Source organism: Phaenicophaeus curvirostris, chromosome 6 (assembly GCF_032191515.1).
Source record: "Phaenicophaeus curvirostris isolate KB17595 chromosome 6, BPBGC_Pcur_1.0, whole genome shotgun sequence".
Taxonomy (NCBI): Eukaryota; Metazoa; Chordata; class Aves; order Cuculiformes; family Cuculidae; genus Phaenicophaeus; species Phaenicophaeus curvirostris.
This window is the reverse complement of record NC_091397.1, coordinates 21306221-21319906: the sequence shown is the minus strand read 5'-3', so window position 1 is coordinate 21319906 and position 13686 is coordinate 21306221. Positions and strand designations below refer to the sequence as shown.

The following is a 13686-nucleotide window of genomic DNA, read 5'->3' as shown; positions in this document are numbered from 1 at the left end:
TTCCAAAATCAATAGGATTTTGCTTGTTGAAAGAAAACAGACACTTTAAAAATTTCTGTGTATTTACTTAATTATTGCATTTCACATAATACGCTAATTTGGTTTTGTTGCTTTTTCTACAAGTGACCTGGCAAGGAAAGCTGTCAACTATTTGCAATACTCTGACTGGGGCTGAACACCAAGAAAGACATTGAACTCCTGGGATGGTATTTTAAAAGTTGGGAGACAGGTATAAAAGTTGGGAGACAGGTATTAAAAACAGGCAATGAGTGGGATGTAGCCACACTACTTATGTCATTGTTAGAAGAGGGTACCAAGAAAGAAATGAGCGATGCATGCATGTGTAAATGCATAGGTAAAGAGAACCAAACTAAAAAAGAAGGAACTGCTTTTTGGAGATATAGAATCACTAAGACACTACTTGCAGAGACTGTGATGAGAGCTATGTACAGTGGAATAATTATAGTCCAGTTTTTCAATCTATAAATATATTAATCTGTATTTATTTTTTTAGTCTACCACAGGCTTTCCAGTTTAACTAGGTGCCTGTTTAAGTGGTTCCAGTTTCAATCATCAGAGCCCTTCTACCCAGCCTTTCTTAAGATATTTCTACTAATTCCACAAGAAAGAACAGATGGGATAGTGAAAAGTAATTTTCCAATAACTTCATAATGATGTCTTTGTGCAAGTACATATTTAGATCCCTAATACCACATAAACATGAAGCCCATTCTGCAGTCCCCTTCCGAAATTTATTTCCGCTGAAGCTGCCAATTTGGCTTCCGGACACAGAAATTCCCTTGACCCCACTGTTTAAAAAGAGCTTACTGTTTCTCCTTCTCAATTAAAAATCCCTCCTAGACTGTGCTTAGATATAAGTTGTTTGACTATGGTAGTTAATTCAAATACAAGCCTATTTAAGGAGTTTTAAAATCTGCTTTATTGGAACCCTGTGACTTTTACAACACATTAGACCTAAATTAAGCAACAAAGAACCTTCTCTCCCTTTATCCCCCCTTGTCCTTTCTCAAACAGGTGGCACAATATTGTCTTTAGAATTATTTATGTATCTCCCTCATTATTTTATCATGTAAATAATCTGACAGATTGCTATCCTCTAGCACTTTTCAGGTTGTCAGAGTAATATTGGATGGAGCGGGCAGTGATGTTTGGGGTTTTTTAAACAGAAAAATAAAATCACGATTTTTGGGTTCAGGTGTTTGCGTTTTGCTATCATGAACTAAGGGATGCATTTTCATATAATCTTTTTTGAGAATAAATGGAAGCAATTCCTTAGATAGGAAATGAGATGGTTTTTTTTCTGCTATAATCTCAGCAAAATGCCATATTTTTAGCAAAGCCAAAGTCATGATGGATACCAACCTGTAAAGATAAAATAGTTGTATAGTACAATTTTGTAGTGTATTTTGAGATGAAAAATTACATTATAGCTTCCTCAGTCAGTCGTGAACACCTTTGAGATTCAGTTTATGTATTTAAAAATATTTTACTGGACATGATATAGAGACACTTCAGATTGCAAGAGCAGTTTGAAGGATTTTGGAGTGAGTTAAAATTATAGTCTAGGATAGGATGATGGTGGGTCCCAGGAATGCTGTGCGTCATATCCTTGGAGAGCAAGATCAGGATGTTGTTTGGTGTAGACTAAACAAGAATAAAGCTTCTTCTCCTGTAGTTTGTTTGTAACTCCATGGAGAAGAGAAAGGCTTCTATAATTACATAGCCTGGGTTAAGCCTTTGCTACCCGCTTTACTGTGCCTGCATCAGTAGGTCTTGGAAAGAGAAGCTGTGCAGGAGGCTGGACAGCAGCTGTGGGGCTGGGGCTGGAAAACGGCCCACTGACTCACCCTGCAACTGCTTCTTGAAAATAAAACTTGTGAAAAACCTATAGCTTAGTGATACAAACTACTGGTACAGATTGTAGTATGATATGTAGTATGTAGGTGCTGGCCTCTTCTCCCAAGTGACAGGGGACAGGACAAGAGGGAATGGCCAGGGGAGGTTTAGGCTGGACATTAGGAAAAAATTCTTCACAGAAAGGGTCATTGGGCACTGGAACAGGCTGCCCAGGGAGGTGGTTGAGTCACCTTCCCTGGAGGTGTTTAAGGCACAGGTGGACGAGGTGCTAAGGGACATGGTTTAGTGTTTGATAGGAATGGTTGGACTCGATGATCTGGTGGGTCTCTTCCAACCTGGTTATCCTATGATTCTATGATTCTATGATTCTATGAATTATGGGAACCAGCAAATCTCTTTGTGGCTGCTATTCAGTAACAACCTGATGATCTCAGGGCCCATTACTGTGCTCTCAGAATAGCTCTGCAGTAGGATGTCTTCTTGCTCAAGGGTCACTGGCAGCTGCTGGCACCACTTCTCCTTATTTGTCATTTCCCTGAAGACCTAGTGAGAGCTTGGCATGTGGCTCCTCCTTGGTGTGAGGCAGCTTTGGGCAAGCACAGCAGCTGAACTGCAAGTGCATAAGAACTTTCAGCTCAGCTAGAGAGGTTGTGCTTAATTTTTGTATGCATCCAGGGCTAGGTGACTGCTTAGTGCCAACACTGAGATCTCAGGTTTGGATATGAAAGGTATACTTAATTTCTCATTATTTTGCAAATTTCTATTATATCTCTCTGTTTATTAGGAAAGCATAGTAAGCAATTGCAATTTAAACTTCAGGTACTAGTAACCTGGAATCTGATTCTCTTGTTCTCGTTGCCTGCTGAATTTGACAGGGGCCCAGCAATTGGATAAAATATTCCATCCTAATTCAAGCATTATTCTTAAAAATACTTTCAACACGAGTGTGTGGTTTGACCAACCCAGTATAGAACTGTGGTTACAAATTTTAAATATTATCCAAATGAAGATCTACTGTCCGTTGCCATTGTAGTTTATGGGTTGCCAACTGTTTTATGATAACTGATTTGACTTATCTCAAATTAATTCAGAACATAGCTAGATAAAAATCTCATATTCTGTCAAATGTGCTAATACTGAGTAACTGAGGTAAGTAAATGTGATGTTTCATGATGTTTTACGTCTCTATTTTGAGTATTCTTTGTAATTTTATGATTTTAAAAGGATAATTTGTGTAAATCATCCTCTGTGTGTATGTTTGTATGTATGCACATGTTTGCAAGGGAAATCTTCATAGTATTTTGTCTTTTGTTTTGCAGACAAAACCTGTTGCATTTGCAGTTCGGACAAATGTTGGATACAGTGCAGCTCACGATGATGATGTTCCAGTCCCAGGCATGGCCATCTCATTTGAGGCTAAAGATTTTCTTCATGTTAAAGAAGTAAGTAAAACTAAAGGAGTAAGTGAATCTCACTTTAAGGATCTATCTGAGTAATAATGCTACTATTTCTTAAGATTGTGCTTCACATTGTCAAAACACAGTACAGATGTTATATAAATAAGGTAGCTTTATATAAGAAATTGAATATTCTTTGAAATACTATTCTCATAAAAGCAGTCACACAAATTCCTTAGCAGTCCACTGCTCCCTTTTGAATTATTCCCTCATTTTACAAGATTTCCCAGCTTCTCATCATTTTCCATCGTGTTTTGTCACAAAATGGTTCATCTAGACATGGACATTTATAGCAGAAGAACTAGAAAGTTAGCTTAAGGATGTGAGCAACTTAGCTGTGCATTTGGAATTACATCTTGGTCCTTGTGGTTGATGATGCACAACGATTCTGCTAGTGCAGGTCCTTTGCAGAAGCAAAAAACATTCCTAATGCACAGGTGGAAATACAGGTGGACAGAAGCTAAGGAAACACAAATTGACTTTTTATGCCGTTATGCTGGTCACTGATGTGAAGCACAAAAAATAGAAAGGGATAATTTGGAATGAAACTGTATATAGGGAAGAAAATATGTTTTCTGTCTGATGATACTGCAAAATAATTGGTTAGAATAAATGATTTTGTATGATCATCTATTCCACCAGCATTTCAAATGAGCTGGTTATCTCAGACTCACATTAAATCTTTCCCTGTTTCCATATGAGCCAGAAACAGTGCTAGCAGACTTTCTGATATAATTTATGGTTCTTTTCCTCACAGCACAATTTAGACTCAGATGTAAATAGGCATGGAAGATAATGAGGAAGAAAAAATTTCCTGGATTTTTCTGGATGGAGAAAAGCCTTGAAATGAAGCCTAGCTCAGCTGAGTTGTTATATTTTCATGATTGAATGTAGTGCTGAGGTGTGGAAATACAGATTAATATCCAGTTGTTCTTCCAGCTTCAGGTGTAGTAGAACAGGCGCTCTGTGCTATTTGCCTTTAAAATACCTGATTTTCTCTCTAAGCAGTTAAGGAAAGTTAACTATGTAGCTGTTCTAGGCCACAGCTGGGTATAGGGAGGGATGCTATGACTGTACCAGGTGCACCACTGAGATGGAAAGGTGTAGAAGGCCCCAGAAGGATTTGGACTTGTACTCTCTGGTCCTGTGTTTGCTAGTGGCTGTTGATTATGGGTGGGTTGCGCCTCTTCAGGAGCGTGCCCCAAGCAGCCACCCTTCCCTGCACAGCAGCTTCCTCGTCCATCTTCCATTGGGGGCTGGTAGACCTATTAAAAAATGGTGAATAAATAATTAAAGAAATAGCAAATAGTTCTTCTCTACAGACAAATTCCTCCCTGTGTGTATGAATAAATATTATTAAATTAGACTAGTTATTATCTCGTATTTCATATAGCTGAAATTGAATTAATGGGTGGGAATATCTTTTGCATTTGTAGAATTGAAAGGTTTTTCATTTATCCAAAGATCTCTTCCTTACGGATCCATCATTGCATGATTAAGCTGCAGATCACATGATCTGTATGCAGTAGAGCATATATAAGCAGTGGCATGTAGTAGTTTTTCAGAAGATTTTAGTGAATTCAGAGAAATGGAGGAGTTTGAAAAGTATTTTTTATTTTCAATAGAGAAATGAATTAATGGAATAAAAAATATAGATTATTACAGAGCTGTAGAAAATGCTGAAGTGTGTAGGAGCAGATCAGAAGAAATGTCTGGTGTCCACCAAGGAGAAACATCAAGGGACAACAAAAGCAGCTCTAATATATGAGGAGAAAAGACTGAGAAGCAGAAAAAAATAAAGATGGTGAAATGAGTGGAAGTAACAGCCAGAAAGAGTCGTGAATTTTGTGAAGGAATGTTTCTTTCGAAGTACTATAGCATTTTAATAATTTACAATGTATAATTATTTGAATATATTTCTGAATATTACCACAATTCTTCATTGCTTTAATAATGTACTACAGTGATTAACTGCAGGGAAGAATTACATAAAATGGTCTAGCTGCAAATTAGAAATAATAACAAAATTATCACGAATACATTAATTTCTTAGTATGTGACATTTTTTTTTATTTGTAGAAATTTAATAATGACTGGTGGATAGGACGGTTGGTAAAAGAAGGCTGTGAAATAGGATTCATACCAAGCCCAGTCAAACTAGAAAACATGCGGCTGCAGCATGAACAAAAGGCAAAACAAGGGAAATTCTACTCCAGGTAAAAACAAAAAATCATTACAAATAGTAGCATTGACTCTGACATGACTTGGAAGTTAACACTGTGTTTGCTATAGTTCTATTTAACTCTTGTAATTGGCAGCTACAAACATTTTTAATCAATGAAGGAAGTAATATTTATTTATAGGACTAATGTCACTGCCATTTGAGAGAGAAAGTAGATATTTAGATTAGTGGTTGTGGTTGTCTACAATTGTCAAATTTATTTTCATTAAATATTTGCAAATCTACATTGCAGTTCTTCCACAAGCACAATTTTTGACTTGAAAATGGATCTCCCTGAATTCTTTAGCATTTGTTACTTGTTTTCATGATCTTGCAATTTCTGAACAACTTTAAAATTGATTTTAGAAATTGTAAGTGTAAGCCAGTACCTATTAGTTGGCTCTTAGATAAAAAAAGTTTTGGTTTTATCACTACCTAGAATTACAGCTTTTAAGAATGCTGCATTTTACGATGGAAGTTTCATGTCAATTCATTTGTTGTCTCTGACTTCTGCCACCATTACATAAAGATTCAGTATCTAACTTTATTGAACAATGCTATGAGATGATAATTACATCATATTTATTGTAGAATTCTTAATAAAGTAGATTTCCAGTCAACATTAAGACATGTGGAAGCAAATACTGCTAGCTTCCCTTCCAACCCAACCCATTCTATGATTCTGTAAAGACGGAAAGACATTCCTAGTTCAACAGGAAGGGCAGTGATGTTTGAAGCACATGTCTGTGTTAGGAGGGTACTGCAGTGCTCAGCCGCATTCACCGGCTGTAAAATGCCTTTCCTATGAGTGTGTTGTCCTCAGCAGGAGGATGTCAGGTTCCTTATTCCTCTTGTGACAGTTCTGATACAGCCAAATCTGGCCCAGTGATTTGATCTCTGTAAAGGGTTCCATTGTCCAGAACTTCTCACTGGAGATAATACTGGCCTACGCGACAAATGCATTTACTTAGTGCTTTTTAATATTTTAAGATGGAGCAACTGGAAACTAGTATCATCACGTTAATTATTTGAAGAGTAGAATAACCTTTCTTACATTCTTTTCAGTGCTTTTCTCTTTGTAGTAACTGAAATAAAATTACTAGAAGTATTGTTTCATATTCATAACTTGGATAGGTTTTCACAAAGCAAAACTTGACAAAACCCTAAACTGTTTTATCTTTGTTTGACAGACTTTTTTTCCTAAATTCTACTTTGTATTGAGACAGCAAAAGAATTTGTATTTTAATTAAATTGAAAAGATGGAAAGCAAATGCACCTCCTGGATCACTAGGGAGCTATCAATTAATTTTCTGTTGAAGAAAACAGATGTGCTTATTGGCTTAAGAATTAGTCTTAGCAATGAGTAGTAATATTAATTATATATCAATATACATATTAATAGTTGGATCATATTAAGATCACAATTGTGTGCAGCAGAATAAAGTTGTGCAGCGGAATAAATTTGCACAGCAGAACAAGTGAGCACAACTGATGTTTGCTGTTCCTCAGACCTCAAAATGTACACATGTTTTGTGTAAGATGTATATTTGACACCACTGCCAGAAATATTGATTGCCTCTCAGCTAGCAGCTCATTTAGAAGACAGATAATAAATAAACCAGAATAAATACTAAGAAAGCTATGAGACTTCAAACTAATTTGTTGCTTTACTCCAGTAAATCGGGAGGAAACTCTTCATCCAGTTTGGGTGACATTGTTCCTAGTTCCAGAAAATCGACACCTCCATCGTCTGGTGAGTAGGTTATAAACCCTTCAGTTTATGGACTCATGCACCTAATCTGTTAAAATGTGTGTACGTTTAGTCCTATTTTTCTTACTCCCTGTACTTCAGGGATATAAGTTTGGGTAGTTGCATTGCCCTTTACGGCTGGTTTGGGTAGATTTGAAGTAATGCAGTCAATGCCAGCAAGTTGAGGCTGTTAACAATCCACAAAAATCCTTCTTTGCCTTTATCATGGTTTTATAGAAGAGACATAATAAAATGATGAGACTGCATTGCAGTAGGATAGTTAGAGGTTTAGTCTGGTCTGAGCACTCCCACTGAACAAAAAATACCTTATGGTACAGGAGAGAAAGCAGCAATAAGAATAAATAGTCCAAGAGGTTTCTGCAGTAGCATCAAGAACAGCATTGTTTTATAATACAGGAACTTTTAGTTTCACAATTCTGATGAAGATGCGCTTCACGTAGTTCTAGGAAACTGGATATTTTTTATGGTTTGTGACAAATTTTTCACAGGTACTCTTTTGTATTTAGAGCATCAGCAGACAGATTTAACTTTAGTTAAGTTGGATTGAAGAGATATGAAGCAAATACATGGCAAGTTGGTGGAGGAAATTGGCATTAACACCTTGAAAAAAGCATAGCAGAAGATTAAGAAAAAAAAAATTCAGCTGCTGCATTGTGGGATGTATTATTGTCTTCTGAGAGAGAAAATTTACATTTTGAATACCAGAAGTTGGAAAATATAATGAATGTTGTTAGTGCCTTGTCTACTGAGCCAAGGATGTGTATTTTCCACTTGTATTAGTTTATATGGAACTTTGTCTACAGAGCAGGCATCTTGAAATGATCCTCAGGATTTTAAAGTGTTTACTTGGACATTAAGAGACAGACAGAGGAATTCAATCTAGTTGTGCTAATAACTTCATTTTATTAAATTAACTGAAAAATGTGTCTGTCTGTCTTGTGAGACCATAAATATGTTTGTAACAACCAACTTTTTTACAACTGCATTTTGTTTATTAAAGTTCTGCTTAAATTATCTACTTTCCTTTTTTTTTTTTTGAAAATGCATTTTAATTTACTAATATGTGTCCATCACAAATTGGTAGCATGTGTCTTAATTTTTTATTTTACAATGGCTTTAACCTGCCTTATTTACTGTTAAGGCCCCGTTTTTCAACAACTGCATTTTTGGGGTTGAAAGTGTCCATGGACCTGTGTTGTAATTTTATAGCTAAAGCATGTGAATGCTGCAATATCTTTTCATAGCCTGAAAATACTTGAACAGCAGAACATATAAAATTTTCAGAATGTTGCAGAGAATTTAGAGATAAGAGAAAGATCAACACACTTTCCTTACCAATTGACTGATTGCTAGCGGTGCTGGGATTTTAATTGCATTGAGTCATTTCTTCATTAGTTAGTTTGAAAACCTGTTTTTCTGGACAAAGAAGAAAATCTGTTTAAATTAATTTAGTTACATTGAAGATTTGGATAATATTTGTGAATAGCTTACTTTGTGATCTTAAGATTTTTGTGTCTTCAGTATTTATTTTTTTTACTTACCATAAGAAATCCCAATGAGAGGCATAGTTTGTGACTAACTCAAGAACTCAAGTGACTTTGAAGTACAGTTCAATTATTATTCTCAGGCCTCCCCGTTTTGAAAGTATAATAAGGGACAAATCATAAATTACTTAATGAATAAGTTAACTTCATTTTTTTGACTTTGAGTAGGGGATTTTTTTCAATATAAACTAGTGCCACAAAAACAACAAAAAGGAAGGTGAAAAAAACAGTGAGAAGCAAATGAAAAGGAGGCTCATAACCATTTAAATCATTGATACTATATTGATATAGTAATCAGTCCATACAGTGCTCATGGATACCAAACAGGATAATGATGATGTTGAAAATTACTTTGGAAAAAGTCCAGCGAACTGAAGATAATTAACAGCAAAAGATCTTGTGTAATGTGAAGATTGAGAATGATAAAAGGGAATATTCATATAGAACTGATCAAATGCTGCGTTTCTATTTTACAGGAAAAAACTAACAACCTTTTTCCTTTACTGATTATTTTAGTTGAGCGTAGAACTGAAGGAGTTTTAATATACCTTATTATGAGTGATTTATAGCATCTGTACTGGCCTGTATCCAAGAAAAATAGAATATATTCTATATTCTTGTGAAGGAGATGAAGGAACAGTGTTGCTAGAAGGAAATGTTATGTGATTCTTGAGGCTGTTTTTAGGAGCAGGACTATAGAAACAGATCTACTCACAGGCTTCCTGGCAAGGGCAGCCTCAAAGGCACAGTTCTGTAATGCAACATTTGTCAGGCATCATGCAATCATATCTGCAGTTAATTCAAATAGGAAAATATACTTTACTCAAACAGGAGAGATCTCTATCCCAAGTGCCTCTTAAATCAGTAGCAGCACATAGGCTTGGCAGAAATATTTACTTGTTGCATAATTTAATAGCACATGCTGCTGTATTATTCGACATCGCACTCATCAGGCAGCTGAAAGCAGGTCACTAAGGTGGCTTCATGATAGTTTGCAATGATTAATTATGGGTTTGGATAAAGTCAATGCAAATGATACCACCTACAGATCTATTTAGAGTTAGAGTCAGTTTGGCATAATGGTACACCAAGATAAGCATGTGTTATCAGCGTGTGTCAAGAGATGAGAATGATCTTTACACGCAAGGGTGATGTTATATAGTGTATTTGTGGATCATTTTTGTGTCTGTATTTCCTTTCTTTGGACAAATTTAATACATTACTTAAGATCAAGATTGAGCATTGTAAACAAGAAAGCTTATCTTTCTGTTTGTTTTGGGTTGGTTTGGATGTACTTAGTAGGTATCTGTCAGCATATGGGATAACATGGCTTTGCTTTTTGAAAATTTATTTCTGAGTCCATGATGATTTTTGCTTGAACTGTTGTTACTTACTTGCTAAAAAGCATATTTTTATGCATGGTATAAATGTTGTGTGCTGTTTGTTCTTCATGGGTAAGGGTTGAACAGCAGTGGTTTCTTGTATTCGCTTCCATTTTGCCCTGCCCTCACTCTTTACAACAGGTTCCAAGTCTCTGAGATGAACTGGGATCAATTTTCTTTCTTCTGCTACCCATTCGTTTTAGTTTTCACTATTAATAGGTCTGGCTTTTATTATTTCTAATAAAAGTATGGTATGACTAGTGTGCATTTTTAGTTAAAGGGATTAAAAATGCCAATTGCAGTTCACCCTGAGATAAATGTAAATATTATTGTACCAGTACCAGGCTGATTTTGTCTTCAGAAATCATTTTTCTTCTGTTTCTTAATTTCCTATAGACATGCTACTAACATTTCAAATTTCAGTTGATGATACTCATTTTGAATTAGTGTTCATTGCTATAAAAGAATTCAAAAGTTGTTGGCCAAGTTCTCTTGTTTACATTGGTGAAAGTCTTATCTCTTCCAGTGAACTAGTTTGGCTTTACACCAGTGTAATGAGAAAGAAAATTGCTGTGTTTTGTAAGAGTAATTCTGTGTATGTCTGATGTAGCTTTTTAAAAGGGGATCAGAGGAAAGTGTTATACTAGCTGTTACAGATTGCCTTCTGTCTTCTAATCCTAATGTACTGCACCTTTAAATTTTTCCTTTTCTTTTATTGTGTTTTGTATTCATGGTTGATTTTATTTAATTTTTATTTATTTATTATTCTGGCCAATTTTATTTTTCTTCACCTGTTATTTCCTTTTTAACCTATTTTTACTTTCCCTGTCATCTGATAATTCTGAATTGTTTGTCTGTATATAGCTATAGACATAGATGCCACTGGCTTAGATGCAGAAGAAAATGATATTCCAGCAAACCATCGCTCCCCTAAACCCAGTGCAAACAGTGTAACATCACCCCACTCCAAAGAGAAAAGAATGCCCTTCTTTAAGAAGGTAACACCAACTTCCAAGCTCCCATCTGTCCACCTGCTCACCTGCACTGCGTCACATTTCTAGTCCTGTTAACTGTCTGCGTCCTTTGACAAGCCAATAACATGCATGCTTTGTTGTTCTTTGTTTCTTTTCCATGCTGCTGTAGCTAAGCAGAAGCAGAAATCGGTAAGTTTATATTGACATTACCTGTATTTATCCTGCCACTGGCATCATTAGCATTATTACCTCAGATTAACAATGCAGCTATTCTAGAATTAAGGAAGGAATGTATCGAGTTGTTAGTGGATCTAGTATGTGAAAACAAATAGTCCAGTGTTCAGTCCATCTATGAAACGCTGCTACAGTACTTATCCTTTTTGATGGAATAATAGGACACACTTAGAAGGCCTTCTAAAAGTTTGAGAAATTTATTTCTAACAAATCCATACAATGCATGTCTCTGGTGCGTGCTTATTTTTTCTATCTCTATCCTTCTCAATTTTTCCCCCTTATAACTCAGTTTATGGAAATCTAATTAAGTACTCATATTGTACCTAGAAAACAAATAGTCAAAACCATTGTATTTTTAATTAATTCAGTGTTTAAGCTTTTAATTTACTAGGTGCAAAATCGGCAGGTGAAAAAGACCAGTGGAAAATCGCAGGCTTGTTTTGACAGTTCACTTTGAGTTTTTCCTGTTGTCATGTATAAATTATCAGCCAAATGTTCTTGCCATCCATCAGTCAGACTTTTTTAGTATCTCAGCTATTAGAAATGGTACTTATGGTTCCCATGAGAGCCAGTGTCTCTCTGTAAAAACCCAGATAACTACAGAATTATGCAATTGGCAACCTGTTACAGCAAACTGCAGTAAGTTTCTAGTATGTTTGCTGGAGTAAGTTATCAAGACACTAGGTAACAGCCAAACTGTGAAATGGAATACCACATTTCTACTTTTTTGTTGTTGTTGTTTTAAATCTTAGTCTTCATAACTCTTATTCATTCATTTTTAACCACTCGCATCTAGAGGTCACACTGTTACAGTGTGACGCTATTGCCAGTGCTGTGGACACTTTCATGTTTAGTAAATAAAACTTTTTTATCTCTGTCTACTTGACCTCTTTAAAATAGTATTTGATCCTTCTCATTTCCAAATACACTAGTATTTGCTTCAGTAAGGTCTGTTAAGTACTTTGTCATTCACAGCCCACTATGGAAATCAACAGCAGTTTCTTGCTTCTGAGTAATTTTTTATTTAATCATATTTATATCCAAATTTAAATGCTAAGGAAGAATAATGCATGTTGACATGTATTGGATGCTATCTGCATAAGCATCTTTCAAAGAAGCAGCTTGTAGATGAACCACCTTGGACCTGGATGGTGGCTAGTCCCATCTCTCGCTTCATTATACTGTGCTTCTTTTCTTCTATATCAGAATTTTTATTGGTTATAGTGGGGTTTGTAATATTCACACTTACAGTAAATACTGCATTGGCATCCCAGACTAGTCTACATAGTCAAGCCACTGAGCAAAAGCCGTATGGTCAAAACTATGCTATTTTTTATTCCATACTTGAACTTGAATCTGCAAGTGAACGCTGTATAGTTCAGTGACAGTCCTTTAGAAAACACTAGATTCTCCAGTGCTAAATTAAAGAACTTTAATGCTTCCATTAGATAACTTTTACTCAATTTTCTGCTGACAGCTTTGTTACCTCAAGCTGTAAAGATTAGAGGGGAAAAAAAGTTCCTGTTTCGACAGAACAGATTTTAAAAATACCCCATATTCCATCAAATAAGGTAATTTCTGTACTTTCTCTAATTTTCAAAAGCTGGTTAACTCCTAGCATGAATACTCTTGGTTGAGTCAGCCATATTAAAACTAAGATCTGTTGCATCAGGACACTCATTCTATAAGCACTTAAACATCTGTAATTAGTTTTTCTTTGGATCTGTCTCTAATACGCTTATTAGAATATTAGTAATATTAGCAAGAACAGTAGAGGGCTGCATTTTATTACCAGCACAACATAATTGCAGGGGTTTGCTTTGAAATGTGTTGAGTCAGATTTTGCACTGTGTAAAATAAATTCATTTCACATGCTTATGATGCCTTGGGCACTGGTATTGATTCTTATGTTACTAATTTTCTGGTGAAGCTACAGGTAACAAAAAATAAGATTAATTATGTTGAAATACATTCACAAAAAACATCTTCCATGTTTTAGACTGCTTTAGACTGCTGCTTGTGTAACATTTTCTGCTCCTACTGTATTAACGTCTGTCTTTTGTGTTTTTCGTGTTTCAGAATGTATATATTTATTTTAATGTTATTGTGAAACATCTTGGGATACCTTGAGTTCTGAAACAATGAACAATAACTGTATTCTGTGATTTTGACTGATGTATTTGTACTATGTAAGCATTTGGAAAACAGATCTGGCATATTTTTTT

The 13686-nt window shown here is 35.5% G+C and overlaps 1 protein-coding gene across 10 annotated transcripts in view; it reads left to right on the top strand.

The window, feature by feature from the left end:
* The window catches only part of CACNB2 (calcium voltage-gated channel auxiliary subunit beta 2), a 261413-nt gene that overhangs the window by 216191 nt on the left and 31536 nt on the right, over nucleotides 1-13686 (top strand). For 7 of the 10 annotated variants that reach the window (XM_069859541.1, XM_069859540.1, XM_069859542.1 and 4 more), the window contains 4 exons: nucleotides 3198-3320; nucleotides 5415-5551; nucleotides 7233-7309; nucleotides 11118-11251. In XM_069859541.1, coding sequence (XP_069715642.1) covers nucleotides 3198-3320; nucleotides 5415-5551; nucleotides 7233-7309; nucleotides 11118-11251 — 471 coding nt within the window. Of the gene's footprint in view, nucleotides 1-3197; nucleotides 3321-5414; nucleotides 5552-7232; nucleotides 7310-11117; nucleotides 11252-11396; nucleotides 11417-13686 lie in introns of all 10 variants that reach the window. The other 3 variants (XM_069859543.1, XM_069859545.1, XM_069859549.1) reach the window with 1 other exon arrangement.